We start from the raw sequence: 25,316 nt of genomic DNA, 5'->3' as shown, positions 1-25,316 counted from the left end.
TAAACTGATATGTCAAATTAACATAGTTGGAGGACTTATATTTCCTGATTTCAAAAGTCCCCACAAAGGGAACAAAATCAGAGTGCTGATACTTACATAAAACAGACACACAGATCAAAAGTGCAGAAAAGGTAGCTTAGAAATACTCTCCACCCCCACTACATGACTGACTGATGTTTGACCAGGGTGGTCTGGGACATTCAGCGAGGGGAAAACTGGACATACACATATAAAAAATCAAGACGGACCCAAACCATATACAGAAATTAACTCAAAATATATCAGTGACTCAAATTTAAGGGATCAAAGTATAATACTCTTAGAAGAAAGTATAGAAGAAAATAGTCATGACACTCGTCCCTGAAACAATTTCCTGACAATGATACCAAAAGCACAGCTAATGGTTCTCATGCAATCAAATCAAATTTATGTCACATCAAAATTTAAGTGTGTGCATCAGAAGAAACTAACAAAAGAGTGAAAAGGCAACCCACAGGATGGGAAAATATTTGTAAATGAATATATAAAGAACTTCTCCAACTCAACAACAACAGCAACAACAACTACCACAACCATCCACACTCCTACAAATAACCCAATTTAGAAACTTGCAAAGGGAGGGTTGCAGATAACTGGATGGTAGAATACTGCCCAGCACGTGCAAGGTCCTGGCTGGATCCCAAGCACTGTAACATTATTCTAGCCAGGCACGTGGGCGGGACACATCTGTAACCCCAGCATGTGGGGTGGAGTCAGGAGGATCATGAGTTGGAGACAAGCTTTGGCTATTTAGTTTGACACTGTTAAAACCAAAAACAACATATAAACACCCCCAAAGTCGAAAAAAACTGAAGCAGTGTTTCTCCAAAGAAGATATGTAATGGGAACTAGCAGCAGCCTAGGAGAGACATTCAACCACCAGGAAATGCTGCTTTACCTTGAATAGAATGGCTCAAATAGAAGAAACAAAGGCCAATCATCACAGCATAAAACAGCGTGTTTTGAGGATCTGGCAAGTGAACTCTTGTAGACTGCTGCTGTGAGATGGTTCTGATGCCATGGAAAATAGTTTAAAGGCTCCTACAAGTGAAATAGGATGTCTGCATGGTCTGCCCATTCCACTCCTAAGTAAATAGCACAAAGAAATGGAAGCACACATTCGGCCCAGAAGCCTGTACACCAGTGTTTCCATGGCATCAACCAGCAGCTCAAAGGGAGAAACAGGCCTGACATCTATCAAGAGGAGTTGTCACAGACAACTGTGGTACTATCCACACAGTGGAATGTTATTCACCAACAAGATGAATGGCGTGGTAAACAAAATACTTCCACAAATGGAAAAACACCATATGGCTTTATTCCTTGGGCTACCTAGAACAGGCAAATTCAGAGACAGAAAATAAAGATTCCCCAGAGGCTGGGCAGAGGGAGAATTAGGGACTTATTATTTAGTAAGTTGAGTTTGTGTTTTTGATGATAGAACTCCAGAAATGGAAAGTGGTTGTCTTAGTGAGGGTTTCTATTCCTGCACAAACATCATGACCAAGATGCAAGTGGGGAGGAAAGGGTTTATTCAGCTTACACTTCCACATTGCTGTTTATCACCAAAGGACATCAGGACTGGAACTCAAGCAGATCAGGAAGCAGGAGCTGATGCAGAGGCCATGGAGGGATGTTACTTACTAGCTTGCTTCCCCTGGCTTGCTCAGCTTGCTTTCTTATAGAACCCAAGACTACCAGCCCAGTGGTGGCACCACCCACAAGGGGTCCTCCCCTCTTGACCACTAACTGAGAAAGTGCCTCATAACTGGATCTCCTGAGGCATTTGCTCACATGAAGCTCCTTTGTCTTTGATAACTCCAGCTTGTGTCAAATTGACACAAAAACCAGCCAGTACAGTGGTGATGGTTAAGTAACCCGGAACTATACACTTCACATGGCTAGAAAAGTTAATTTTATGCATATTTTATCATAATAATTACAAAGTAGGGGTGGAAATACAGCTTAATCAAAGAGTCTTTGCCTAGTATGCACAAAGTCCTAAAATCAATCCTCACTATAAGGGGAAAGTGATAAGAGAGATAGTCTTCTTTATATAAATAACATTTTTATTAAAAAATATGAATTGTAGAAAATTATATTTTTCAAAATCCTACCAAAGATACAAGGTTAACATTTTTATAACTTTTCTCTAAGGTTTTTTCCTATTCACATTTGTATTTTGTTCTTAACAGAATATTGATATCAATAAGTGGTTCAAAATCATTTCCTGGATAAATGCATTATTTGGGAAGGAATACCACAGCATATTGTATGTTTACATAGTGTAGCATTTTAAATATTGCTTTTACTTATCATGAAATTTAGCTTTAAGTATTGTTTTGTTTGAGTCAGAGTCTCATGATGTAGCCCTGTTGTTTTGGAACTCTATGATGTTATATAGATTAGGTTGGCCTTGAACTCACAGATACTACTTGCCCCTATTTCCTGAGTGCTGGGATTAAAGTATGTTACCATGCCATGCATTTTTAAAACATTTTGTGAAAGTGATTTTTATAGCTATTTTTCTTTTTTTTGGTTTTTTCGAGACAGGGTTTCTCTTTGTAGTCCTGGCTGTCCTGGAACTCACTCTGTAGACCAGGCTGGCCTTGAATTCAGAAATCCACCTGCCTCTGCCTCCCAAGTGCTGGGATTAAAGGCGTGTGCCACCACGCCTGGCTATAGCTATTTTTCAATACATAATGTACTTAAGTTTTGAAAATTCACACAATGTAGAATATGCAGAACCACCTCTGTGTGCCATTCACTCCAACCCTCTACAGGGAATCTCATTCAGAGTGGGAGGCACAGCCCTTTTCTCCCTCTAGGCATGGGCACATACATTCCAAAGTATACAAATACACACACACACACACACACACACACACACACACACACACACACACACACGATTTAATATGAAGGGAATCACAACAGTGCTGTTACGTGACTTTCTGTTTACATTATCAAGTCTTGAAGACCCTTCTGAGTCATTATATTTCATTTTCACCTCTTCTCAATACAGACTGTATGTTTTCAGATCAGTCATGGTTTGGAGCATCTATTTAAGATATTCACATTGTTCCCAAATTTTTACTTGTTAACTAAGGTATAAGCGCTTTTGAAAGTACATGTTTGCGTATGCATGCTAGGATGCACTCCTAATGCTGTGAGTGCATGCATGGGCAGTTTCATAATGCTTTGAACACATATGTGAGGACAGGTCTTTAGAATGCCTAATAGGTAATTTAGCTTCCAAGAAACTTCATCAATTGGGATGTCTATTATTCTGCATTTTTACTAACACTATTATCCATCATTCAAAAATGGTAATCTTCTGGGTGAAACACTAAGTGATTCAATTTGTTTCTCTGTGAGATCAGATATAGTTCAGAAATTTGCTGGTCAGTGACATGGTATTTCTTCTTATTATGATTCTTGTTTAAAAACATTGTTTTAGCTACATCATCTGTTTCCTAGGGTGGTATGTTTGTTTGTTTGTTTGTTCCTTTCTTTCTTTCCCCCTCACAAGTTTGTTGTGTTCTCTAGAGAATTTGGTGGGATTTGTCTTCAGGATTGTATTCTGTATATCAATGGCATTAGGAAAGCTAAAAGCTTTAGTGGGCTACATGCTTCTTTCATCCCATAATCATTTCAGCATTTATTTAGCACTCTCTCATGTCTTTTTGAAAAGTTTCTACACATTTGCCCATCTATAGACACTCTGTATCACCTGGTATGGTTTTATTTTGCATTTCCCAGATTACTAGTAGAATTATATACTTTTCTGATGTAGTTGCTGGCTGCTTGAGCATTCTCATTGATGATTTGCTGGCTTCAATATTTTGTCTGTGCATTTTTGTTTGTTTGTTTTTGAAACAGAGTCCCACTATATAGATTTGGCTAGCCTCAAACTCATAGAGATGTACTTGAGTCTGCTGAGTGTGTGTTTCTGTCTTGCTTCTGTTCATGATTCAATGCAGTAGCTTGTCTTTCTGACTTGTAAGTTTCCTCTGGGTTCTATGCTTCTAAGTCCTTGGGAGAAATAGTAAGGGCTCTTAATCACTGAGCCACCTCTTCAGTTCCTTTTCAAATATTTATATATGTTCATTTAAAAAATGTTCTGTGTTTTTTAAAACTATTTGAAGGTAGGTGTGATGGTTACTATTTGAAGGTAAGTGTGACAGTTAATTTTAGCTGCCTACTCTAGAATAAATCACCTAGGAAGAGAGTCTCAGTAGGGACTGTCTACATTAGATTGGCTGGTGGACAAGACTGCGGGGGGTTATCTTGATCACTTAGATGACAAGCTTACTATATGTGGCACCACTCCTTTGGCAGAGAGAATTATAGAGAGTGGAAAAACAAGCAGCATATTAACATGAGTTAATGAATTAATAGTGTTTTGCTCTCAACTGTGGATTATAATGTGACTAGCTGCTTTTAAGTTCCTGCTACCTTGTCTCATTATAATTAGCTGAATCTGGAACTGTGAGCCAAACGAACCCTTCTTCCTGTAAGTTGCTCATGTCAGAATATTTTATCACAGTAAGGAAATAAAACGAAGACAGCAGTCATTTAGAGGTTATTTGATAGAGAGATTTATATGTTGTATTAGGTCTTGTATTAAAAACGTATTTTAAACAGTCTAACTCCTTTCTGATTGTTTGAATCTGTTTGCTGTATTAAAGATGGCTGTATCACTATCTCTAAGAAAGACTGGTGATTTGTCATTTTTTCTTTGAGTTCTGTCAATTTTTGATTTGTATATTTAAGAAAATGCTACCATGGGTATGTTCATATTGAAAGCTATTGTATCTTTCTGTGAACTGAACCTTTCTGTCATTATCAAGCATTCTTGCTTGAGGTAATGCTTTCCCCCTTTTGGTATCTACTTTGATTATTGTATGTATCTTTTATAGTGTAAGTATCCCTCTGAAGTCCGGAAATTCTAACTAGTTTTTTTTTTTTTTTTTTAATCTACCTACCTACTTACTTGGAAATCAGTTCAATAGCTTTGGTTATTTATTGAAGTTTATTTTTCACATCTATGGGTGTGTAATCCTGAGACAGTTATGGCAGCATAGTGATGACTAAAGAGGGAGGAAAGGAAGAGGTGAGGGAGAGGTGGGAGAGGTTGGGAGAGAGGGAGAGGGAGAGGGAGAGGGAGAGGGAGAGGGAGACGGAGACGGAGACGGAGACGGAGACAGAGATTGAGTGGAAACTGCACTTTGATGTACCTCTCAGATTCCAGACAGCAAATTCTCCACTTCAGTCTTAGGTGCTGCTGTCATTCAGAACTTAGCACAAAGTGCATTGAGCAAGTGTGTGGATCTCAAATGACTTTCCCCAGCAGTATTATCTGTTTGCTTCTCTATAACTTCCCTTTGAGCATTAACTTGTGGGTTAGCATTTTTATTTTTATATTCCTTTGACTATCTTAAAGACATGTTTCTTCTCTGTGTGTGTGTATGTGTGTGTGTATGTATGTATGTGTGTGTAGTTGCTTATTTTGTGGTGCTGGAAAAAGAACTCAAAGCCTCATGCATAATCTATCATTGAGCCATATCCCCAGGAAGTATTTTATAAATTCCTCAGAATGACTGACCCACTTGTAGTACAATCCAGTCTCTTCAAGTGATGTTGGTATCTTTTCTTTTTCTTTTTTATATTGTTACATATATTTCCCTCTCATTTCATGCATGGAGAAATGGGCCCAACTGCCAATGTGATACTTCAAATAATTGCTAATTTTGTTTTGTTCGTGTGTGTGTGTGTGTGTGTGTGTGTGTGTGTGTGTGTGTTCGTTCACCAAGCTAGCTTACTTAAAATCTCAGCAACAAATTACACTGTATTTGCTTTCATGATTGATAATGCATTTTGGTACACTGTAGTTCTGGGTACTTGGTAGATCACTCACCTTTAAACTTGCCACATCCTCTTCTACATATTCTTCAAATTGACTTGAATAAAAAGGCCTAAATTCTTCTTCAATGCCTGTATGAAAAAACAGTCCTTTAAATGTTTTATCTTTTGTACATGTTCACATGTGAGTAGGTGTGTGTGTTGGCCCAAAGACAACATTAGCTGTTCCTTAGCTGCCATCCACTCTGCTCTTTGAGACAGGGTCTCTTGCTGGTCTAGACCCTGCCAAGGCTAGTCTGCCTGGACAATGAGCCTCTGCCCTTCCTGGCACTAGAATTACAAGTGTTTATCATCACAACTGGCTTCTTAATGTGAGGATTAAACTCAGGTCCTCCTGCTTATAAGACAGTTTACCAATAGGGCCAACTTCCCAGCCCCCCAAATTTCTTAATTAAAGTGTCAAATATTAATAATCTATTATTTCTCAGTCACTTACCATAGTGTGTAGACAAAGCAATGAAATAAAGTTTGAAACTCCAAATAACTGACTGATAAAAAGACAAGAGCTCAATGCCAGGTAGACATCATAGGGTTAACACTTGCAGTCCCTTGCTTCAGCAGAACAGTGTACCTTGCTCTGGCCACAGCATAGTCCTGATAGTGTGAAGTAATCTCCAAGTGAATAAAGACGATGGAACTCCATGTTTTCTATCTCTGGCACTAAGAAACTAGAGCTACTAGGATGGAAGTGGGGGTGGTGCTGGACATGGTGAATTATGCATGGACTCCCAGGCTGAGACAGAGAGTCTGACACAAACTCAGGGATGACTTCCAATCTAGCCTGTACTTTACAGAGTGCGGCCTCATCTTCAAAACAAGACAAACAAAACAGGAAACCTTCAGTTCTAGGATAGACAAGTAACATTTTTCCTTATTGTTCCATCTAAGTATAATAAAATAACCTAGATATTATATATAAAACAAACACATAGATACTCTGGAAGAAAGAAAGGTAGACAAAGTGGCTTGGACTTCATGGTCTGTGAAAAACATGGCACTAAGTTCACTGTGCCTCACTCACATATCCCATGGTTAAAGCTGAAAAACTAGCAATCCAGAAACATCACCAGGCACAGACAACAGCAGTAACAAAACAACAACAAAAGCTTTTTTCTTTCTCTTTTTTTTTTTTTTCTAGCCAGAGAACTAAGCATGCAGCAGCATACTAGCACACAAAACCTTTGGTCAACGATCAATCTACTAACCAGCTAATACCACAGAAAACAACCATGATTTTTACCCTATTCCCACAAATTCAGTGGATAGCCTAGACTTCTGTTTGAATGAGAATGGCCCCCATAGGTCTATATATTTGGTCCTCAGTTGGTGGAATTCTTTAGGAAAGATTAGAAGGTGTGGCCTTGTTGGAGTAGGTGTGTCATTGGGGGCAGGCTTCTGAGGTTTCAAAAGCCCAAGACATTCTCAGTCAACTATCTCTGCTTTACAGTTTTGTCTCAAGATGTGAGCACCATGCCTGACTGCCTGCTGTCATGCTCCTTGTCATGGTAGTCCTAGCCCTCTGCAACTGTAAGCTGCAATAAACTCTTTCATCTATAAGTTGTCTTGGTTCTGGTGTCTTGTCACAGCAACAGAAAAGTAACTAAGACAACCTCCAACCTGGTGAGAGGCCCGTCAATCCCTGCCAGGATGATATAAGAGATCATCAAAGAGGAAGCCAGAACTTTCCTGCCTGAAGCTGGTAACAAGCTCTTACAATACCACGGCAGCTCTTAAACATTCCTGAATCTCCTAATGAAATAAGGTGATTGGGGCAGAAGCAGGGGGAGATAACAGCCTTAGCTCAAGGGATGGTCTCTAACAAGGTAGTGACACTGATTAGAACTGGAATACTGGATACCACTGTGTGATGCTGGGAGAGGAACTGGAGATTAAGTTGTCACTAAAATGATTTATTATATGTGACCACATAATAAAACTCCTATATAAACCCATAAATGTTGGGGTCCAAAGAGTTTCTAGGTTAGTGAAGAAAAAAAAATGCTGAGAGGGAGGCACACCTGCAGAGGGTCTGGGGGATTGCCTGTAGAGCGTCTAGGGGCTCCACTACAGAGGGCCTGGGGATCCCCTGCAGAGGGTCCAGAAGCTCAGCAACCCCTACCTGAACATACTGCCTGTATACCTCTTCTATCTGGTTGTTTCTGAATTTAATGTTTTATAATATTGAGTTATATTTAGTGCAATATTTTTTGAGCCAGATGAGTCTATTTCCAAACCTGAGATGGGGTATATACACCCAAACTCATAGTCAGCTGGGCAGAAGCCTGGGTATCCTATGTGAGTACCATGTGGGTGATAGTCACATTACACTAAGCTCTTAAATGTGGAATGCCATGATAGCCTGCATAGTGTCAGAAGTGTAAATACATGTAGTATCGGGAAAAAAATCAAAACAATGGGTAAATAAAAGCAAAAGGCTTTCTTTTAGAGTTTTTTTGTTTTTTTGTTTGTTTGTTTGTTTTTTAACTGTGAAGACTGAAGGAAAGCTGCAACATAGTCTGATGCATTTTACATGTATAAAGGAGAAATACATAAGGAGAAAAGAAAGGAAAGGTTTACATACTTAACTCAGGGTGATAAAATGGCAAACTGGAAGATTAAGCCATATGATAAAATGACATATGGATAATATAATGCCTAGAATGTTCTTGAAAACCACGCAAGAAAAAAAAAAAAAACACTACAGATTAATCAAACTAAAACTCTAGATCAAGTTTAAGAACCTACAAGAAAATGCTACAGTTTAAATCTTGAACAACCTTTAATGTATGGTCTGTTACTCAGCCAGCAAAACCGTCAGGAGTTGTGGTACCTGTAAGAGGAAGAGGTGGGGCTTTAGCTATGCATGGTGGCATACCTTTAATTCCAGCACCAGAAGGCAGAGGCAGGAGATTTCTGTAAATCTGAGGTTAGCTTGGTCTATACAGTGGGAATGGGTGGAACTCCAGTTCTGTTTTCTCACAGAAATACAACAGCATGATGCTTTGTACATTCCTGAATGCCTCCTATTGTATCTCTGCTCTTCTCCTTTGGCCTACTTCATACTCCTAGGTAGTCTAGGGGATGGGATGGGTGCAGAACGGGCCAAACGCTCATGTCTCCTTCAATTTCCTCAACTACAGGGCCAACCTAAATGGCAGAATTCATTCCTAAGGATACTAATAAGAATGCTAACTAAGGAGGCAAGTAAGTGAAAGAAGCAAGAAATGGTTAGGCCAAATGTTTATCAACAGATGAACACACACACACACACACACACACACACACACACACACACACACAAACTGTCTATCTACAGAGTAGAATCTTATTCTACAATAAAAAGGAAATTACTACCTGACACATACTATCACATGGATGAACCTTAAAGACATAGTCTGTAAAACAAGACAGATACAAAACAGAAGTATTGTGCAATTTTTGCTTACATGAGACACTTGGGGAAGTCAAAGTCAACAGAATGGTGACTGCTAGGGCAGGAAAGAGAAGAGAGGAAAGGGGAAGTGGAGTTAATGCTTCCTGAGTACAGAGTTGTACTCTTGCTGAGGAATCTTGGAAAAAGAAGAATGGATTTCACACCACTAGACAGTATACTTACAAGAGCTAAAACGGAAAGCATTATATGTACTTCAAAACAATAACAATGCTAACCCCCCCAAACTAAAGGAGGAAATGAAGAAGCCCATGCTTTGGGGAAGGGTAGGACCTTTTCATTGACAAGATGCTTGATATCTGTCTAGTCAGTTTGAAGCCACATGTGACATGGTACTCAATGTATGTTTCTAACTGTGATGGCTGATTTTCCTTACCAACTTGATTGGTCGAATTTCTGGGTGATGCTAAGGAACACAGTTCTAGGTGTGCCCGTGGGGGTGTGAAGCAGAGAGGGCTCACCCTGAACGTAGGCAGCATTATCCCATGGGCTGAGACCTTGCACTGAATACAAGGAGAGAGCAAATGACTGCCAGCATCTATGTCTGTCTCCTTCCTGACTCTAGATGCAGTGTGGGCAGCTGCCTTGTGCTGTAGCTGCTTCGACCTCCTGCCATGGTAGACTTTACCCTTAAACTGAGCCCAAATAAACCTTTACTTGAGTTGCTTCATCCTCTATTTTGTCACAACAACAGGAAAAGTACCTAAATTACCAGTGTCACCTTACTGAAGAGAGTCACTATGTTAGATGCATCCTAAAAAGGCACACAACCCATTCTCACCAAGAAATGTTGGCCTGTCTTCTGGGGTCGCCTGCCAACACCGCTCCATGAGGCCAATGATCTCCCTTGGACAGTACTCAATGATGTCCTCCACATTTGGCCTGTTCCCAGATTTTATGCAGATTACGAACTGCTCAGTACAGATGACATCTGCAAAGAGGGGTAGACTTCAGTTGAGGCTCTCAGTTCCACTCTATTCTCAAGCAGAAAGATGCCAGGACCTGGATAATACTGCTATTCTGTCTCTAACTAGGATATGATTTTTCCATGGCTGTCTCATTCCATAAAGTAACAGTCTTGTGGCAAGGAATTGGTGCAGAGTACTATAAAAATGATAGGATGATGTTTTAATTTTGCAGAAGAGAAACAAAATTCAAAACAAAGCTACCTTTTCACAGAACAAACAAATGGGTAAAATCATGGCATTCTCCAGAGTTCAATACAGAGGCAAATACAGGATGGCCTGAGCTTTAAGAAGCTCAGTTTAATGAGAGTGACTTAAAATACACATGATAACCGATACTCTAGAAGCAAGAATGATGGGTTCTGATAAAAACAATCATGATGAGAAGAGTCAAAGTTGCTTATTGTGCCACTCAGTGCAGGTGGTAAGCAACCTGTACTGTGCTCATAAACTTGGCAACTTGTTTGGGGGATGCTACTCTGGAGGTGCTTGTGGTATATGTGCTGGGTCTAACAGGTCTGTGGATATCTTGGTCCTGGTCAGAGACTAAGGTTTAAGAGACATCAGCAAAGAGATGATGATCTCTGATCTATTGGTGTTAGTAATCATGAAGAAGTCACAGGAAGTAGCCATTCCTTTCCACACTTAACCAAACCGAAGGATGACTTTTCCCCTGTACAAACAATGATTTAGTTACCTTTACATTCCCAGCTGACTGAACTGTCTGTCCACAGTAGATAATGAAAAAGGCTCAGTCACAAATAGAATCAAGGTATGGGGTGTATGCCTGATAGTAAATTCCTACTCTAGGAAGAATAGTGGAGTTTTATAGCAACTCTCAAGCTAAGCTATACTATAAAGGAGTCTACTTATCCCATGAGTTTATTCTAAACTGGGATGATTAATTTAACAAAGGTCTCCTGGGTACCTAATATATTTCAGGCAAGCTCTCTCTCTCTCTCTCTCTCTCTCTCTCTCTCTCTCTCTCTCTCTCTCTCTCTCTCTCTCTCTCTCTGTGTGTGTGTGTGTGTGTGTGCGTTTGTGGTCTAACAGGTCTGTGGATATCTTGGTCATGGTCAGAGACCAAGGTTTAAGACACATCAGCAAAGAGATGATGATCCTTCATAAATAACAGTTAATAAATAAATTAGACATGGGATTGGCCTTTATGATTCTACAGAAAGAAATTAAATGAACAATTACAGATTTTTAACAGAATTCACTAAAGGGTATTATTTCATGTTTAAAAATTATTATATCTAAAAAGTTTAGTGTGGGGGTGTCTGTGTATATCAGAAAGACAGAGAAAAGAGGAGAGAGAGAGGAGAAAGAAAGAGAGGGAAAGGGAGAGAGATAAAGGAGAGAGGAGGAAGAAGAGGAGGAAGAAGAAAAGGAGGAGGAGGAGGAAGAAGAAGAAAAGGAGGAGGAAGAAGAGGAAGAGGAGGCAGAGGTCGAGGAGGAGGAGGAGGAGGAGATGGAGATACATATGTATGCCACAGTGTATGTATAGAAGTCAGAGGTCAATTTTCAGAAGTCAGTGCTCTCCTCCACATAAGTCCTGGAGTTTGGACTGAACTCAGGTTGTCAGGGTCAGTGGTAAATGTCTTTACTCACTGAACGATCTCATTAACCCTCATTTAACAGTTTTGATTACTATCAAAACCCCGAGACTATAAATGTCTTACTCTCATAGGGCTCCTTATTTGCAAATATTGCCCAAAGGACAATGCCAAAGCTGTACACGTCCGACTTCTCCGTGGGCTTTGCATTGATGTCATTCAGGTGTTCGGGTGCCATGTAGTAGAGGGTACCTCCGTTGTTCTTCTTAACGGTGCTGCTCATTTCTCTCTGCTTGTTGTCTTCCTCCTTAGTTAGTTTGCTCCATGTCTTAAAGGAAGCCACACCAAGATCGGCTATCTGGAAAAGAAGAGGGGCCAACAGAAATTATCACGAAGGCTACAAGTAAATCAAGCTGGACTTTCATGAAATCAAGTCTGGGCCTTATCCAGTACATGTGTGGCACAATCAATTTTCCAGTGGCTGCATGGTGTCTATCTTGAATAACTACCTCTCAACAGATTCTCAGAATGTTTTTGTAAAATACTGGCATATCAATTACTTTTTTTTAAGTTTCTTTTAAACATTTATTTATTTCAGGGGTGGGAGGAGTACATATGCCAAGATGTGTGTGTGAATCAAAGGACAACTTGCAGAAGTCCTTTTTTTTCATTCACCAGGTGGGTCCTGGAATTGAACTCAGGTCTTCAGGCTCAGCATCGAGTACCTTTACTAGATGAGCTATCTTACTAGGGCCTTGGCATTTCAGTTCTTAGTAATAAGACTGGGGCAAGACAACAAAATGGGGTTTGTCCTAACTTCTCATCTACTTTGCATACTTTGTTTGTTTTTGTTTTTGTTTCTGGGGAAGAGAGAGACTGGTTACCACACCTTTCATTTGCCCAATGGCATCCAGAGGACCATGGCTGTTTTTCCGAACATCTCAAAGCCACCCTGAGGGTGAGACAGTTGCTGCTACTTGTTTTGAGTTGGCAGTTTGAACCTAAGAGGAGAGAGGATGGAGAGAAGGAAATGGAAACACACATAAAGGCAGAGAAAGATAACCAAGTCAGACACAGCAAAGAAGAAAGTGGCAAGGGGAAATGGCAGAGCAGGACAGTTATGGGAAATCCAAGGAGATGGTCCTCTTCTGTCTCTAAGAAGCATTGGGTAGGAGCTCGATAGAGCATGTGCTTACCTGAAATTCACAGATTTTAACCCAGATCACAAAGGGTGAGCTCTTAATTGAAAGAATGAACAGAAATGAAAGAATAAAAGGCACTGGGATTAATAGCCATCTGAGACATGAACAGTGTCTGATGTGGGTCTTGTAGGCAGGTCCTGGTTCTTTCTCAGTGCTACATGTTCTCAGGTTCTTTTTGTTTCTTGTTGGTATAGGTCTGCGGAAGAAACCCAGAACTCTGACCTAAGCTATCTAGTCCCCATTTAGGACTCCAGCTCGGATTCTAGCTACCAAGACTAAATTACATGTGCTGTTGCTTCCTCAGTTAAATGTAGCCCCTGAATCGGCAAAAGATGGGTGTCCTTTTCCCTATTACCTTTGCTATGATGAAAAGAATTTTCAAAAGGAAACTGATTTTTTAAATGAAAATAGATATAAACAGGATGTCAAAGCAGAAATCTTTGTCTTGGAGCGCTGGGACTGAGCCTAGGACCTCAGATGTGTGAGACTAGTATTCCCCGCTGAACTGTGCCTCCAGCTCCACAAAGTGGAGGATTCTGAGGACAAAATGGTTGATTTACTACTGCTTTTAAGCCATTTCTGAATTCTAAGAATGTTCTCCCTTTGTCTCCAGGGTGGAGAAGTCTCCCTGGGAATGGGCAGACAGCACATTGCAGAGTAGACAGCAACCCTTGAGTACTTCGATTTCCAAGTCGAATCAGAGGGAAACAAAACCCAGCAACCAGGGATGAGATTTTTTTTTTTCCATCACTGTATCCTTACAGTCTTTTCTCGATCTAGTCAAGCCTGCACCTTTCATACCATGTCAGCCTTGCAAGCAGTGGCATGCTGCTGAATGCTGAGCTGGGTCCTCGTTTATCATGATCAGGGATGGATTTCCAGTGGAAAATTAAACTACAATTACTCGGCCTTCTCAAAGTATACAGATTGTGGATTACCTTAATGTGAAAGTCACGGTCGACGAGGATATTTTCAGGCTTCAGGTCCTTGTGTATCACGCCTTTGTCATGTAAGTAGCACATGCCTTCTATGGCCTCCACGATTATCCTTCCTTTCAAGGAAAGTGGGACACCTATCTGAAATGACACATTAAGTCTATGAAGTGGAGAGGCAATCTAACAGGCAAGAACAACTACTCTACCCATGAGGGTGGGATGAGAGACCAAGGTTAGTATTAGCAGGTTCCTCCCACCATGTGGTCCATAGCACTGCTGCCCCTGGGAAACAAGCTCCTTTCTGAAAGATTCTATCCCAGGGCCTATAGGATAGCCAAATACTAATGCTGTATTTTGTTTAGTGCAAACAATAAAAATAAATTCTGTGCCAATCTATATGCATATAAAAATACTGGAAGAAGAAGTCATGAATTTGAGAGAAAGTAATTAAGGGAGTGTTGTGGGGTACACGGGAGGTGTTGGAGGGAGGAAAGGGAAGGAGAAAATGATAAAATATATTAAAAAATAATTTATAATAGAATAACCTGGGACTACTTCATTCTATTACATCATTATGTAATAAAAGCTCATGTTTGAAAAAACCTTGAAACCAAACTCCTTGCAAACAATGACATTTATTATTATTGTTACCATTATTATTACTATTACTTCTAGTTCTACTACTACTCCAAAGATTGCCTCGGTATATCTAAGATGATGTTTAGAATATTTGAATGAATAGCAAACCCACAAACATTTCCATGGCATACTGTTGTGATATGACATAGGTATTTACAAAAGAATAACATCAGGGAAATGGGAATGTGAAATGACACAAAGAGACATAGAGTTCAAGGAAGGATGTTTACAGTGCCAACAAGTACATAAGTATCTCTGCCACATGCATGATACCGTGTTGGTTCCATTAGGGTTCATGTGGTGACATGGCAGCAGACATTTTAGATCTTTGTAGAATCTCAGGTCACTTTTAAAATTATACTCTAATTATATCAACCGCAGAGTCATCATTTAAGAGATGCATGTTTCTGTTTTAGCAGCATTTCAGTTTTTCTTAATACTAAAACCAGCTTACAGACAGAATGATTCTTAAAAACCCATAGGTGTCTGTTACTGGGTTACAGGCTAAAAGATGAAGGGGATGGACCTTTGATTCCCAAGGCCTACGGAACCATAGTCTTCACACCATTATCTGTTCATGCTGCAATGAAACCACAGCATCACAGCTTGGCTTCCACAATATAAAAGATAGCAGAGGGCTGGATCTGGTGGCACACACTTCTCGTCCCAGATACCAAGGAGGCTGAGGCAAAAGGATCCAAAAGTTTGAGAGCAGCATTGTCATAGCCCTTGTTTGCAAAAATTAGTTGATTAAAAATAGCAGCAGGGACTGTTCCTGTCTTCATCAGTATACTTCCAGGAAAGCCTTGATAGCAGGTATTATTGTCCCCCACCCAACCTCTTCCTGCTTCTCTTGGGTCCTTGACTTTTCTTGTCCCTATCTTGTGAAGCTTATCATTGGCTGACCCCATGGAAAGGCTTTCATCACAGATGACTTATCTCTGGATCAAAATGCCCACTTCTGTCACATGGCTGATCTTACCTGGTTTGGGGGAAGAGAACCACCTGGTAAAACCTCAGTGCCACGTGTATCATGTTTTATCCTTCCCACCATGTTCATGTTTCTGAGAGATCTGCTGATTTGGCAGTGGTAAGGTATGGGGAGATGGAGGGAGAAGAAATATTTGGGACAAAGGCAGCCAAATACTGCTGATCCTTACATGCAATCTGTGCTGTTTAAAGTTGGTGACTGGCAGTTCTATAAATTGGCATCCCCTAATTCCTTCCTATATGTCATCCTCTGCGCCTGGAACATTTACTCCTTAGTTATCTGCTTCACCTTGTCTTTCTTCGGGAAACCTTTCCCACCTAGCTCAGGTTTGGGTGGGCACCTCGCCTGTGTTCCGCAGCAGGCGACTGTATACCTACCAGACACCATCCATCACATCATACGCTCTAGTTGCTTCCTCTGCCTCGTGTACTTGCCTGTGTATCAGTTATGGGCTCCTGAAGAACGAGCATAAGACACAGACCCTAACAGGTAAAGAAACTTTTAAAAAAATTATCTAGTTTTGGTAAATTCATCTCTTCCCTGATTTTACATTTTATATTGCTGTGGTATACATTCTAGATTTAACCTATAGCAACTTCTTAAATAGTCTAAAAGTTCAATAGCTAATATCCCACTTTCTCTTATAGTCAACAACAGTGCACACACTTTTGTTCATTACTACCTGTCATTTACAACGTAGACATTTTCATCAATCAACTCAAATTTGTTATCATTTACATATATATCTATCAGACCATGTGGGGGCAAACACCTTTAATCCCAGTCTGCTCTATATATGAGTTGCAGAAAAGCCAGAGCTATATAGCAGAGAGAGACTGTACTGGCTAGTTTTGTGTCAACTTAGTTATCACAGGGAAAGGAGCTTCAGTTGGGGAAATGCCTTCACGAGATCCAGCTGTAAGGCATTTTCTCAATTAGTGATCAAGTGGGGAGGTCCCCTTGTGGGTGGTGCCATCTCTGGGCTGGTAGTCTTGGTTCTATAAGAGAGCAGGCTGAGCAAGCCAGGGGAGGCAAGCCAGTAAGGAACATCCCTCCATGGCTTCTGCATCAGTTCCTACTTCCTGACCTGCTTGAGTTCCATTCCTGACTTCCTTGGTGATGAACAGCAGTATAGAAGTGTAATCCGAATAAACCCTTTCCTCCCCAACCTGCTTCTTGGTCATGATGTTTGTGCAGGAATAGAAACCCTGACTAAGACAGAGACCCTGTCTCAAAAATAAAAACCTCAACAAACAAATAAACAAATGTATGAACAAAGGTAAGGACGGAAGAAAGCCAGAAAGCAAGCAAGCAAACAAATAAGCAAGCAAGGAAGTCCAAACCATAAAAACAAAATTCCCAACCAGAAAGCTACAAAGTAAACCTCGAGAGCAGCTAGTACGTGACACATTAGCACAGACTGTCTTACGGTGCCACCTACCTTGGTCTTTAGCACGTGCATCAGGTTGCCCTTCTCCATGTACTCCATCACCAGCGAATAATTCCCTTCTTCTATGATGATGCCCAGTAGCTTCACCACTCTACTGTGTCTCAGTCTGTGCATCATCTTCCCCTCTTCAAAGAGAACCTCATTGTACCTGTAGCCAGGAAAGGAGCTAGGCTGAGCAGGGCAGGGCAAACCCTTCTACCCGGGTGCCTAAGAAGCTCCAGTGTCCCTGCAATGTGTGCCATTTGTAGACATTTGTCACAATGAGGTCTTCTCTAGTCTCCTCCAGGCAGACAGGTCCTAGAAGGCAGAGAGGCTGCTCCTCATCTAAACTCCTCCCTCCTGTTTTGTCTTAGGAACTGCAAGTTGGGCATTCACAACATGCAAATCAATTAATAAAAAAGTGCAGCATTGATCTGGCCTGATGGAGACTGAGCTGGAAAACAATAAAAAAAAGGCATCCCTCTCAAACTAGCCTGAGGAGAAGAGAAGCCCTCCATCTTTTACAGCCTTTTACAGGGTTGCTGGGTTTTTTCTGTTTGTTTGTTTTTTCTGAGACAGATTGGCCCTTTTTTGTACTTCAGGTTTAGGTTTTTGCACCCATGGCTGTTTTCTTCTCATCGCCTCTCTTATTACCCAGCGTTCTGTCTTCAGTGATGTCTTTCTCATACATTTCTCAAGCATTAATATCTTTTTAATTAACCCCAAAGTCCTCATCCAAAATAGTAATGAGTGAGTTATGGTCACCCTTCAGCTAGCCAGTGTGTCAAGTCTCCTCAAAGGTCAGTCTCTATGTGTTTAGCCACACAGATGGAGATAAGTACTTTCTGCAGTCAGCTGGCAAAGAGCCAGCCCATTTCTGCCCCTGACTCACTCAGCACGGTTGGGCCCTGTGTATACTTTTTTCAGGATGACAAATCCATGGCTTCTGTGGAAACACAAGGACACCTTCCCGAAGCCTCCGCTGTCTAGGTCTGCCCTCTCCAGCAGGTCACTGGATGCCATCTTAATATCGTCCAAGGACATGTCTGGTTGCATTTTGATTGCTCAGAATCTCCAACACACCACTGTTGGTTCTTGCTTAGTGCTGTGTCCTATAAAGCAACCAGAGAGGATATCTCAGGGCAAAGGGACCATGATTTAAAAACAAAACAAAACAAAACAAAAAATACTACATGTTGCCAGGGATAGTGGCACATGCCTGGACTAGGAGGCTGAGTCAGGAGGATTGAAGGTCTGAAGCTAGCCTGTACACCACAGTGAGTTCTAGACCAGCTAGTCTTTTCTCAGAACCCCCACGCCTCCCAAAGTACCACATATATGGAGTGCCTTTGTTTTTCTTGAGGAGAAGTATAATCTGTGACATGAGCTGTTCAGCTAAGAGTTATGGAAGACTGTGATTTATATTCCAGTGGATGCTTCATGTCTGGCATCATGAAACACTAGAAAAAAAATTGAAAACATTTTGTCAGGAAGCTACATGTGTTAGATAACATGAATTGAGCATCCACTCAAATTCATAGTTTAGTACAGTGGGAAGGAAAAATTTTAGAAACAAAAAGTAGACTGAGCACTGGACAAGGGGTAATGACTTTAGGGTAGCAACTTTACAAGTGTGACCCTAGGTTAGGAGTGGAGGTGGTCTACAATACAAGAGGGATTGAGTGAGACCTTCCTTATCACCTGGACCTCCTCAGGATACTACTTCTCAGCGGAAAGATGGACTGGAAAAAATAAGAAGCAGTTACTACCAATTAATATATGTGTCTGAACTAGGAGTGAGGTAAAATAAGATTCTCTGTTAATTTATAACCTGAGCCATCTTCAAATAAATTTGGGCTTTGTCTTTAGAGGATCCTGGACATTCTCTTTAGGGCAGGATTCCCCAAACTAAGAATGTTTATGTAGAAAGAGGTCATAGTCTGATGACATTCTTAGATTATAATGTTAAGCACATTAGATATAAGTTTCCTTCTCAAAAGTATAATAACAAAACATTCCTTATGAGCTAGACTCACTCTATATATAACAGACAGCAGTAACAAGCACTGGGTAAGAACATCAGGTAATCAGTCTATTGAATAATATTAGGAAATATATATGTCTTAAGTAATTATGAGTAAAGGTAGAGACCGGAAGAATATAAAACAATAATGCTGAACAGGAAGATGGGAAAAGGATGATGACTCATGGGATCTGCCTATCTCTGCTGAGTGGCATTCAGTGTTCTTCAGGATGAGGACTTGAAGGAGAGTGCCCTAGTGGGTAGCTATGGAGCAGCCATAGTGCCAGGATGAATACCACAGCTTCACTGAGCTCGACATCTTGAATACCCATACATACGAGGTATACTCACTATAAACAGTGCCCATTCAACACAAGCCAAGTTCATTCCCTCTCTGAATGCTGTGAAAAGAAGGTAGGAAACTCCAAATGAAGGAAGGTTAAATACAAGGAAACAGTAGTTTATGGGTTATAGTACACTTTAATGAGTAACTAAAAGATGAAGTAATGACCAAAGAGAAAAATCCAGGAGACCTAAGAAGTACACAAAGAACATCTCTGAGGTGATGTCTTTAAAAGGCATCAACCTATGATACTCATCACTCATGAAGTAAAGGCTCTTCCTGAAGGCCCTGTCATCTCCAAGGAAACTCTGTTCACAGTGGAAGACATGGCCCCAGTGTGCTTCACTCTGGGAGAAAACCTAATACATTTAATAGAATCAAGAAGTACAGAGGCACCATTTATCAGGCCTGGTTCTGGGTATCCTCTTAACACTATGTTAAAGGTTTTGGATAGTTTAGGTGAGAAGTTTTCTTTCATTTGGAACTTAAAGGTCTACAAGTTGCAGACACTTTATCTTGAGCTATTCAAAGAATAGACAATAACTCACAAGTATAGGGTGCCTATAACCTTGTCTAGTGGCCTGTGGCAGAATGCTTGGGTAAGCGAATCTCCTACACTTACATACAGAGTCTTTCTAGACCTCACCAGGATAACAGCACAGCTGGTATCTGATGGACACATCAAATGATCTTCTCCATGTATCAGGCACTGCCTAGCAAGATAAATAGCAGTGGGGTAGGGGCAAAGAGAGGAGGCAGCCCAGATGGAGAAGTGAAGACTGAAGAGGGAGGAAGGCACTAGAAGCGTGCTAGCAGGAACCAGTAAGGCAGTGCAGAACAAGGATCTTCTTCCTGAGGTATGAACTCTTAACTCAGTTGCCTCGTGACTTTAAGGAACTTACTTAAGCCTCCATTTCGTCATCTGTGAAAGGAAATAACAGCCCATCTTGGGACTGGCAAGGAATTTTATGAGAAAATAACACATGAAAATACATTTTTGCCTGCTTCATGGCTGTGGCTACAGTTATCCCTGTTGTTTATGTTTATAACCACCAAGACTCTGAGAACCCACTGTGTCACTGGGCCTGTGTACACAGGTGTATTTCCACGTTACAAGAAACAAACAAACTAAACCACTTTTAACACTTCTAAGATGATGCATACTGAGAAGGGGTATAACTACAATGATCATTTCCCCTCGAAGTAAAGGCTGTCCCTGAGGGCTCTACTATCCCAAGGAAACAAAGTGGAAAACAGCCCCAGAGTGCTACTTGTTTATATGTTGAATTAGCACTTATACACTGAATTGAGACAATCCAGCAAGTCCCTACTGACAATCTATGAGACTGAGAATGGACTAGTGTGGAAATAGAAGGTGTAAACATTAACAAGTGTTCCAGGCCCGATTCCTCCTTTCCTGTAGATGTTTTGGGGCATGAGGAACAGCCCAGTCTTCCTCATCTCACAATACATCCCTCTCTCTCCAGCCACATTCTGTTAAACTCTAGTCAGTAAGACTAGAGGTTTTCTGTCTGCCAGGTGTCCAAGTACTCTCATTTCCTGGGGGAACCCATCTTAAGTCTTCCTGTTATGAGATGTTTACTGAGCCTGTACATCTCTCCTCAAACAGTTATTTCAAAATTGTTTCTAATGAACTGTACAGAGGCAAAACAAAACAAAACAAAGCAAGCAACAACAATAAAACAACAACCAAAACCAACTTGTTTGGCCACTATCCTCAGTGCCTAGTAGAACCAAACACATGGCAAACAACTGTTAAGTGGTAAAACAATTTTTTAAAAGAGGAACTATTTAGTTGTTAAATAATAAAGGATATAGTTTGACAGATTATAAAGTATAAAATCGATTATATGGCAACTCAAAATAAAAAACCAATATAGAGAAAGACACCAAAATATTCACCACCATTTTATTTACATTGTAGGGCAAATTTTTCCTTTCTTTATACTTCTGTTAAGTCAGTGTCTTGTGTGTGCCTAGGCTGGCTTGAGATTTGTGATCCTCTTGCATCAGTTTATGGAGTGTTGGGATTATAGCTGTAGTTCACCATTCCTGGCTCTTTACATTTTTTAAATTACATTTCCTATAATAAACCCAAATTACATTCATAATAAAATTATGTTTTGAAAGAATTACACCTTAACTCAATGGCTATGTATTCTGAGGAATCAAACCTAAGACACTGACAAAGTTATGCATAGTTATGTCCCTAGTAATGTTACAGAGTAACAAAGGCATGTTTAACCATTTGTATGTGCAGAAGAGGTGTTATATTTCACTCATGCTCTGAGATACAGTTAACAGTTCTAAAAATGATGCAGGTGAGTATGTTTTATGGGTGTGAATGGTACACTCCTCAATCCCAGCACTTGAGGCAGACAGAAGCAGGTGATCTCATTTGAGTTCCAGCTTACTTAGTAGTTCCAGAGCAGTCAGGGCTACACAATGAGACTCCCTGTCTTATGGAGGAAAAAAAGCAAACAGAGAAGTCTGGGTGGTGATGGAAGAGAGATGACTTAGTAGTTAAGAGTGCTTGCTGTTTTTGCAGATGACCTGGGTTTGATTCCCAGCACCCTCGTGGCAGTTCAGAACCGGGAGAAACTCTACTTTCCAGGGATCCGAGCTTTACCAAGCACACATGTGGTATACTTATATACATGTAGGCGAAACACTCATATGCACAAAAAATGTTTAAGAAACACACAAAAAAATGTTCACAGCAAATACACTACAACCATGTCCAGAAATATGCCAATTCAAGTGTATGATTTCAACCTTATGAGTTCTACCTGGTTATTTCTCCTACTTGGCCAGGCCTCCTGAGTCTTGCAGCCATGGCTTGGCTCTCTAGAGCCTCCAGTAGTGTGGAGCTAGGGAAAGTCTTCACTATACTTTGAGAGCTTGGCTCCAGACCTAAGTAAGTTCTTCCAGTCTTGTGCTTTATGAGTTTGGGCTGGTCTTAGCACAAATTCTCTCTCGATAGATTTTCAATTATTTCTTTTGTGTTTTTATTCCCCCCACCCCTTGAATGATTCAAGTTTATGCTACTATTTTCTAGCAATGCTGGAGAGAGAACTCAGGGCCCCACACATACCAGTCATGTACTTTACTGGTGATGCCCATTCAGTCTATTACAGTGTGAGTCATGTGGGCAGTTTACTGAGGTAGACCCAAGGACTGCAAAAACACTGAATGTAAGGTAGGAAGCCAGATAATCAAACACCATTTTAAAGACTTAACTAAGTCATATTTACCTGTTATAGTAAGTGATAACTAATTTAAACTAATGTCATGTCTCAATGGAATTTGCTAATGTTTTGAGATAAATGATTATTAAGTCAGAACCACAGGGAAGTAAAATTTTTCAAGTGAAATGAATCAGAAATTTCAAAATTAACACTGGCAAAATAAGTCTATATTATATTTACATATAATACTGTTTAAGTTCAAGCTTACTTACTGAGTTTCAGCTTACTTAGTGAGTTCCAGACTAGTCAGGGCTATATAGTGAGACCCTGTCTCAGAAAAAAAAAGTTTGTGTATTCGTGTGTACATATCCCTTTTAATGGCTGAACTCATTTTAAAACCCAACTAACTTAAACTTCCATCTGAACACCAGGAAGGCAGAGGCAGGTGGATCTCTGGGGATTCAGAGCCAGCCTGGCCTTCTACATAGCTAGCTTCAGGATAGTAAAGGCTATACAAAGAGACCCTGTCTCAAAAACAATAAATAAACAAACAAATAAAATCATACAGACTTATTTACCCAGATTAAATGAATATTCTACATTTAAAAAAACATAGGGATGTACAGACTAAATTTTAAAAACTTAGGAAAACTATGTTTAAAAAACAAATATTATATCCATGCTTACATAGTAAGACACATCTGCCAGAATAATATCCTACTGATGTGTGGGAAACTATATATTTGTTTCAAGTTCCAGATCCTACTGGAGATATTAAGGAGACATTAATTAAGATGTAATGGTACCATGCCCAGTTTGTAAGTTGTTACCTTGGGCATATATCTTAATACAATCCTGAAAGCTAAACATTATGTGTAAGGCTCAAAGTAGCAAAGAAAGCGAAAAATGGAAATTAAAGTTAAGAATTGTTACTACTGTTTTTGTCAGTCATACAAACAAAACATCCCAAATTTCATTTTCAGTAAGACTAGTATATTTCTGCATACAATACAGCTGTGATAGTTCACCTTACTAACAAGCCTTAGTAGTATCTTTCCAGTGGCTACAGAATTACACAACTAAGTCATTACATCCCCAAGTTCACCCTACCATCGAGTCTTCATGTGTTAAGAAAGAACACCTTCCTAAAGGTGGAATTTCTGGATTAAAACAGCTTCAACTCCTTGCACAAAATATAAGAGCAAGGAAATCAACTGATCTGCAAGACACAAAAAATGAGTCACTCTGGACTGCACCATCCTCAAGAGGCTCTGTCCAACGCCTAGGTGAGGACGATCTGGCTTATCTTTTTCACAACTCAGAGAAGGTCTGCAGCAATCCATAAAAGCAAATGCTACTGAGGACCAGAGAAGCCTCGGATGTTTGACGCCGGTCTCTCGGTCTCTCGTTGAGGTCGTGGATCACTCCTGATTTGTCAGCTCACCTCAAAGATAACGATGAAAGCTACTGACTGCTCTGCCACCTTCTGCTGCCCCAAGTCCAACAGGAATAGACCCTTTTAAAGAGCTGGTAGGTCCAGGGTTGATAGATTACATTTAGGTAGCCTTGTTAGGGCACTAACGCTTCAAGAAGGTGTCTTTCCTCCCAAAATAATCATAAGAGGGAAACCTGTTCTACAGTCACCTTGTAACCATGGCTACGGCGCACCATCTGTCGCGACCTGAGCTCAAACTACCTCAAGAAGGGTCCAACCTCTCGCTAGATGACAGCAGGTCCCGCGCTTTTCGATTTCCGGGTACGCTTGAAGTCCCGCCCGCCACCCGGCTTCCGGAAACAACGAATCCCGCCCTCCGGTCCACGCGCAGAAATCGCGCGGCCTCCGCCCCTTCCGGGAAATCCGCATCCGAGGAAACTAGCGGCGGCCGCTCCGGCCCGGCCCCCGGCCCCGGCCCCTGTGCTGTGTCTTACCTCAGAGGCGTTCCCGCGGCCAAGTACCCCCGGCCCAGGTGAGGAAGGACCGGCGGTGGACGTCAGGAGCGGCGTCTCGCCGTGGCTGCCCGGCCGGGACGGCCCTGGGCCCTGAGGAGGACCTGTCGGAGCTCGGTGCCGAAGTGGCGCCCGGCCACTCGCAGGTCCCCCACAGCCTGCCGCCTCCCGCCGCGTCCAGCTCGCTCCTCCGCGGGTCCGTGCCGCTGCCGGACTCCCGGGAGGTGAGCGACACCGACAACCCGCGCTCCCGAGGCCGTTCCGGGAACCGCTGGTCCTCCTCTAAGGACTGCTGGGGTGGCGCTAAACCGAGGCGACCGCCCCGGTCTCCGCCTCTGCTCACGCCCCGGGGCGGCGTGCACGGGCGAGCGCCAGCCTCCCAGCAGGGCATTGAGCTCTACTGAGCTTGCCAAGTTTGCAGGGCGACGATCCCGGAGGCCCGCCTGCGGAAGGAATGACACTTTTCTGCCTTGCTTTCTGAGCTAGTTCTGAGAGAGCCCTTAAAAGAAATGCGGCGGGGCTGGTGAGATGGCTCAGTGGGTAAGAGCACCCGACTGCTCTCCCGAAGGTCCGGAGTTCAAATCCCAGCAACCACATGGTGGCTCATAACCATCCATAACAAGATCTGATGCCCTCTTCTGGAGTGTCTGAAGACAGCT

At 41.4% G+C, this 25,316-nt stretch overlaps 2 protein-coding genes across 3 annotated transcripts in view; one reads left to right on the top strand and one right to left on the bottom strand.

The window, feature by feature from the left end:
- The window catches only part of Ripk1 (receptor interacting serine/threonine kinase 1), a 30,635-nt gene extending 5,687 nt beyond the window's left edge, over positions 1-24,948 (bottom strand). The window contains exons 1-7 of one of the 2 annotated variants that reach the window (XM_021215458.2): positions 24,640-24,948; positions 18,028-18,247; positions 17,148-17,304; positions 14,080-14,217; positions 12,066-12,297; positions 10,197-10,346; positions 5,960-6,036 (exon numbers count right to left, since the gene is read on the bottom strand). In XM_021215458.2, the coding sequence (XP_021071117.1) occupies positions 5,960-6,036; positions 10,197-10,346; positions 12,066-12,297; positions 14,080-14,217; positions 17,148-17,304; positions 18,028-18,191 (918 nt within the window). In that variant the 5' untranslated portion in view covers positions 18,192-18,247; positions 24,640-24,948. Of the gene's footprint in view, positions 1-5,959; positions 6,037-10,196; positions 10,347-12,065; positions 12,298-14,079; positions 14,218-17,147; positions 17,305-18,027; positions 18,248-24,406; positions 24,443-24,639 lie in introns of those variants that run through there. The other variant, XM_029547391.1, reaches the window with a different exon arrangement.
- The window catches only part of LOC110333763 (serpin B6), an 85,606-nt gene continuing 84,827 nt past the window's right edge, over positions 24,538-25,316 (top strand). Inside the window, exon 1 of the mRNA XM_021215462.2 lies at positions 24,538-24,677. The gene's annotated coding sequence lies outside the window, so the exon portion shown is untranslated. The remainder of the gene's footprint in view (positions 24,678-25,316) is intronic.

This window comes from Mus pahari, chromosome 16 (assembly GCF_900095145.1).
Source record: "Mus pahari chromosome 16, PAHARI_EIJ_v1.1, whole genome shotgun sequence".
NCBI classification, from domain to species: domain Eukaryota; kingdom Metazoa; phylum Chordata; class Mammalia; order Rodentia; family Muridae; genus Mus; species Mus pahari.
The sequence above is the reverse complement of the archived record's forward strand: the minus strand, read 5'-3'. Positions and strand labels throughout refer to the sequence as shown.